Here is a 6055-nt window from a genome sequence, read left to right as displayed (position 1 = left end):
TGAGCTATCGGTCTGTGGCCGTCTGAACAGACTGAGACGGTCAGTGTCCACTCCGTGACCCTGAAAGCAGCTTTTTGGCTGGGTCCATCATGGCACCCCACTCTCTGGGGCCACAGGGCACACCTGCACAACAGCCCCTGATACCTGCAGGCAGGGTACTGAGGTCATGGTTGGGGTCCAGTGCAGCTGAGAGGCAGCGTTGGTGCCCGGACACTCCCAAAGGCTGCCTGAGTCCCCGGTGCAGCCATGGGGTGGCAGCAGACCCCCCTCAGAAGCTGTCCTGTGGGCTGTCTGCACGGATCCTAATGCTGCTGGTTTCTTAAACATAAAAGCAGGAGTTAGATCTTAAACTGTCTAAGCCATCACCGCGTTACTGACAAGCTCCACGCAGGGAAGGAAATTGTAACCACATGAAATATTTATGCTCCACAATGCGGCGCCGCCACTGACGTGATGGCAGGTTGTTTTTGTTTGTTTGGGTTTCCTTTTCTCTTTTTCCAAAGTGGATTACAAAATGCCCTCCAGTGAGGAAACTGCTCACAGAGAAATTGCGCCCGGCTCCTGGGCTGTCACCTGGAAGGAGGGGGTGACCACGAGGGGAGAACAGGAGGCCTGAGAGCATCTCATGAATATGGGGGGGTCCTCTGTCACGGTCATGGGCTGGGCTGGGAGCGGGGCACCTCCCCTCACCTCAAAGCAGCTGTGTCCCCCCCAGCAGCCTCCCACTGATTTCTTCACACCAGGCAACTGTTATTTTTCTAGGTGTAAAATAGTCACATTATTACTTTTTTTAAAGTACCATAATGTAACATCTACTGGGAAACTTGGCTTACAGAGTCCCCTGTCTCCTTATACTCCTCCCTACACTCAGGTTTGAGGAACCTTCCAGACCCCCTCCCGGGGCTCCCTCACCTCCACCAACCTGGGAGGCCTTGTGGGGGATGGGGGCGGAGCCGCCAGCCACTTCACCTGCTGATGCAGGCTCCCACCTGGCAGCTCTCCAGCCATCATCTCTGTGCCAATGTTATCTTACTCCTTTACAGGGCAAGACTGAGATCAGGGTGGCCCCGTCCCCCCTGCCATAAGCCCCCATGGGCTGAGGAAATGGCAAGTTAAACTGTCCCCAAAAGGAAAATCTGCCATCAGAGGCCCTGTCCTGGCCAAGTCACCACCAAACTCCACTTCAGGAGGCCTGAATCTGGCTCACTGAGCACAAGAAGACACACACTTGTTTTCAACTTTTCCGAATTTTTATTACAAAGAGATTTGAGAGAAGCACTGGGCACCGACACAGACATTCGCCAGGGCCAGGAAACAGCTGCAAACAACGTCAAGAACCAAAACCAAACCCCAAAACCACACACACGTTATGATAGGCTGCAACTTTGTTCTCAAGGTCTCTTCGGAAATAGACAAAAGTCATCATTGGCAATTTTAAATAGATGGACAGATGGTTAACAGAAAAGAGCGATCCTCTGAGGGTGGCTACAATGGTCCGGTTCTGGCTGTGCAGACGATGAAACGGTTTGGTGGCCGCTTTTGTGCAGGTCTCCCTTAAGATAAAACTTAAAAACAATGTGCTAAGGGTCATATAAAAATGCTTTTTACCTTAAAGGAAACTACTTTTTCCCCCACAAAATAATCTTACAGATGTCTTCAGCACAGTTCTAAAACACTTAGCCAACTACTTACACAGAGCCAACGGTTTATAGGGTTTCATAATCTTTTGTTCACACCGGAAAACCGTATGTGCGTGTCCATCGTGGTGGGCCCCCGGCCTACACATCTGGGGTGGGTGCCTGTTGGTGAGAGACCCCGCCAGGGGCAGCCAGGTGGGCTGGGGCTGGGGCCAGGCGTCCAGATGTAGGGTACCATGTGCAGGGTGAGGAGCGGGGTCCACAGCTACCCTGGAGCAAGCAGGTCGCAGGCAGAAGGTTCCTGCAGGTTCTTTGGGCTGGCAGCAGACAGTGGGCTGCCTCTGCACAGTCCGGTGGGAGGTCACGGGAGAGACTCAGCCCGGGGGCATTGGGGTCACTGCTCTCTCAGATCGGTCACCCTGCCTCCTGCCAAGGCCTCTTTTTTGCTGTCAGCCCTTCAGGCCCGGAGCAGTGCCCTTCCAGCGAGCCTCAGGGACGGGGGGAGGTGGGCTTAGGTGAGGTAGAGCGATTTATCCCTGGGGAGCAGGCTGTGGGAGAGAGGAGGGGCTGTCAGAGCGACTGAGCCCACCCCAGCCGGGAGAGCACCAGGACCTCTGCACTCTGGCCCTTCACCGCCACCCTGGATCTGATAGCCCCTCAGCAGGTGAAGGAGGCACATGTGGCCCAGGCCCTCCCGGACTACCCACCAAGAACAGCCAACCCCTCCTGGAACCCCAGTAGGGGACCACCTGTTCCTCAGCTCTGGGAGGAAGGGAAGCAGTGTGTCCTTCCAATGCCACCGTTGCTCCCATGTCGGTTTTTAATTGGAGAATTTTCACTTGTAAATTTTAAACTGAATGAAGGTGATTTTTATGTTTTTAAAATAGGGCACTGTTGCGGTCTGGCCTCCATGCAGGGTATGAAGGGCTGACCTGAGGAAGTTCTGACACTTTTTGCTGTCCACTAAAGATATCTCCCCTCCTCCTGCGCTGAGGGGAAGGGCTGCGGTAGGAGGGTCTGCACCTACTCGGGGTGTGGGGAGGGGAATCCTTGCTCCCCCACACAGAACCTCTCCCAGGCCTGCTGGAAAGGGGGCACGTGCTGGGTTACCCTGCACAGCGCTCAGAGCACTGGTGGCCTTGGCAGACCAGGGAGCCCTACACTGGAAGGCCCAGGACTCAGACCAGGGGCAGCTGGCACGAGCAGCAGATATGGCCACCAAACACAAGCGCTGTGCCTTCCAGGGTGTGGCACTGTCGCTGGGATGGCTGCTGGGCACCACATTCCCCAGGTGTGGCCACGGGCAGTGGGAACCTGGGTGGCAGGGGAAGGAGCAAATGGACCTCCTGCACGTCCCTCTTCTGCTGAAATGCAAAGGGACTCTGCATTTGTGGCACAGATCCAGGAAGGGCAGTTGGCACTGGTTTAAAAGGCTAAGAGTGCAGGACAGGAGGGGAGGCCTGAGGCAGGGGGCCCGCCAGGCACCAAGAAGGAGCTCCGTGGATCAAGCGGAAGCAGGGCTCCTGCCCCTGGCCTGTCTCCTGCACCCCTTTCTCCTGGAAACTCTTCCTCAACACATGACCCAGGGCACCTCATCCAGCTGCCTCTGGCCCTCAGGCTCTGCTTCTAAGGGACCTGGCCAAAGACATAGGACCCATCTGGGAATGTCACATGGAAGCATTTGGGAAAAACTCAGGATGAACGGAGCAAAAAAGCAAAACCAAAGACAAGCCTCACTTCCCGAGCAGCCTCAGCGTCTAGGGCGGCAGTTCTCAACCTGTGGGTCGTCACTTACAGGAACTGTATTAAAGGGCTGCGGCATTAGGAAGGTTGGGAACCACCGGTCTAGGGCCTGCCCCACTGTGCGTCCTCTCCTGAAGACTCTACGCAGCCCCCTCCACTCCCCTGCAGGGCTGGCAGTGAGGTAGGGCTGTGCCTGGGTCCATGTTCCCCTGGGCACCCCATCCCACTCTCCCTGGGCTGGCAGGACAGAGGCAGGACCATGGCGTGTCAGGAGAGGACTGACCTGCAAGTGCTGATGCCGCACTCCCCGCTGGGGTAACTGCTGTCCCAGTCCCCGCTGCTCGTGGGGTTGGATGGGCCAGGAGAGCGGGGTCCTGAGCTGCTGGGGAACTCAGAGATGTGAGGGAAGTCCTGCAGAGGAGGGGGGACACGGTGAGCTGAGGAGAGACGAGGGGGGTGCACTGTCTCAGGCAGCCGGGGCCAGGGGGACCCTGTGCTGAGGGCATCCTTGCTCTGCGGAGACACTTCCTCTGGGCCACACGCAATGTCCACTCTGCTTTCATGCACCTGCCTTTCCCTCGCACAGCATGATTCAAAATTGTCCACCCTGTCTTAGCTGAATCAAGATGACAGACTTTGCTTCCCAGGCCTTTCCCTTTCTGGGCCTCAGTTTCCCAATCTATAAAATAGAGTCATTGAGCCAGCTGTCCTCCAAGGCCGTGTGACCCTTGTAGCAGTCTCTGTGGTACAGTCAGCAGGGCTGGGCTTTGAAGGCTCTGGGGAGAGCAGGGACTACGGCTGATCTGGCAGAAGCCGAGGCAGCCTCAGCCCCAGGTCAGGGAGCTGAAGTGGATGAGGCACATGGGAAGGAGCGCCTGGAATAGCTTATGAATCAGTCTGGCAGCCTGTCAACTATTCACTACAGACAGTTGTGTCTCAGCTAAGGTGTACAGACCCGTTCACAAATACATGTGGTTACTGAGGCTCAGAGAGACCAGGTGCCAAGGCTGAGGGCACATCTCTGGTGATAGGGCCAGAATCTAAAACCCCAAGCCCCTTCCCCTCCCATCGTGGGGTCACAGAAAGGCTTGTTCCTACTCCACCCTGCTTACCTGTGGCCCTGGAGGTGAGGGACTCATCGCCAGCTGCACCTGAAGTGCCATGGGGGTAGGCAGGACAGGGGCCTGGGGGGCTGGGGACATGCTGACAGGTGGGCTGAGAAGGGCGCCCTGTGCGTGGGGGGGCAGTGGCAGCTGCTGGTGCAGTGGGGGGCTGAGTGGGAAGGAGGGTGGCGGTGGTGGGGATGTGCTGAGGCCTGGCAGCAGCGACTTGGAGCCCAGTGTCCGGGCGAGGCTGGCGGGAGAGGCCCCGCTGCGGAAGGCCTGCAGGTCCGACGGCGTCAGGAAGGAAGCCAGGCCTGGCATGGCATACATGGGTTGCTTGGGTGGCAGCATTTTGGCTGGTGGGTTCACCTGAGTGCTCTTGGTCTCACCTTGATCTGGGGAGCTCTGGAAAGAGATAGAAACCAATCACTGGGGAAGAGGGATAAGCTGGAACGTGGGCTGTGAGGCCAGGTGGCTCTGTAGCCCTGGTTCTCTAACCAGGTACAGTCGGCTCTGACCATCCATCCAGCCCCTGCTCTTATTCCTGGAGGGCTCCTCTGCCCATGGGGGAAACCCATGCTCCTCAGGCTGGCCAGTGGAAGCATCATCACCCAGCTGAGCCATCTTCCCAGCCTCTGCCTTCCCAGGTGCCAGTCCCCCAACTTGGAACACCCTCTGTATTGGCCTTTATGACCCAGCACAGGTGCCACTCCCCTGTGACAGCTTCCAGGACAACACCTGCCCCTACCTGGGCCACATTTCCACATCCATACCTCGCCTCTTGCATGTCCTGAACCTCATAGTTCTTAGGAGTGAAGGTCAAAATTGGAAAACTGAGAAACCTGGGTTGAATCCTAGGACAGCCACTTTAACAAAATGGATAGTTTCAGGTAAGCTGCTTAACCCCTTCGCATGCTGGGGTCTTGGAAGAATTCAATGAAGTGAGGTGCATGAAAAGTGCCAGTCACTGCACACATGACCGTGTTGGTCTCCTCTGTCCTTTCTAAGACCTGTGGTGCTGGCTGCTCCTGTGGGCCCCCCTTCCCACTACCTTCCTCAGTGGCCCCACACCTCGTCAGGGATGCGCCCGGGAGTTATAGGTGTTACCTTAGAGACGAGGCTAGCCCTGTAGGCAGCCAGAGCCTTCAGATACTCCTTTTTTGCTGCTTCGGTCTTCCTCTTATAGGCCTGAAAGAGCCAACACATGGACAACACTGGGGAGAATGTTACAAAGAAGACACGGGGCAGAGGCCTGGGATGGGAAGATGTGAATGTGAGAGCCACGTATGGATGAGGGTGTTGGGATCAGAAGCCAGATCAATCACCCACTGTCCCCTTTCTAGGAGCACTGTGTAGGGATTATGGAGATCAGACTATATCCCAGTTCCGCTGCCAAGTGGCTGTGTGGCCTTGGGCAACATGCTTCACCTCTCTGGGCCTCCAGGTCACACCGGAATACTGATTATAAAAAGACAAGGCCCCTTGAAGCCCCCTATTTTGATGCAGCACAGTACAGATGCCTTAATGTTGTACCATTTTTGTATCCTAGAATGAACACTACTTGTTTATAGT

At 56.2% G+C, this 6055-nt stretch overlaps 1 protein-coding gene across 4 annotated transcripts in view; it reads right to left on the bottom strand.

Moving 5' to 3' along the window:
* Window positions 1-1231: 1231 nt before the first annotated feature.
* TOX2 (TOX high mobility group box family member 2) overlaps window positions 1232-6055 on the bottom strand; it is a 136864-nt gene continuing 132040 nt past the window's right edge. For 3 of the 4 annotated variants that reach the window (XM_003787610.2, XM_012803845.1, XM_023511960.1), the window contains exons 6-9: window positions 5591-5671; window positions 4493-4888; window positions 3664-3791; window positions 1232-2185 (exon numbers count right to left, since the gene is read on the bottom strand). In XM_003787610.2, the coding sequence (XP_003787658.1) occupies window positions 2149-2185; window positions 3664-3791; window positions 4493-4888; window positions 5591-5671 (642 nt within the window). In that variant the 3' untranslated portion in view covers window positions 1232-2148. The remainder of the gene's footprint in view (window positions 2186-3663; window positions 3792-4492; window positions 4889-5590; window positions 5672-6055) is intronic. The other variant, XM_003787611.2, reaches the window with a different exon arrangement.

This window comes from Otolemur garnettii, unplaced genomic scaffold (genome assembly GCF_000181295.1).
Source record: "Otolemur garnettii isolate 467f Iridium unplaced genomic scaffold, OtoGar3 scaffold00023, whole genome shotgun sequence".
NCBI lineage: Eukaryota > Metazoa > Chordata > Mammalia > Primates > Galagidae > Otolemur > Otolemur garnettii.
This window is presented reverse-complemented; position numbering and strand designations above follow the sequence as displayed.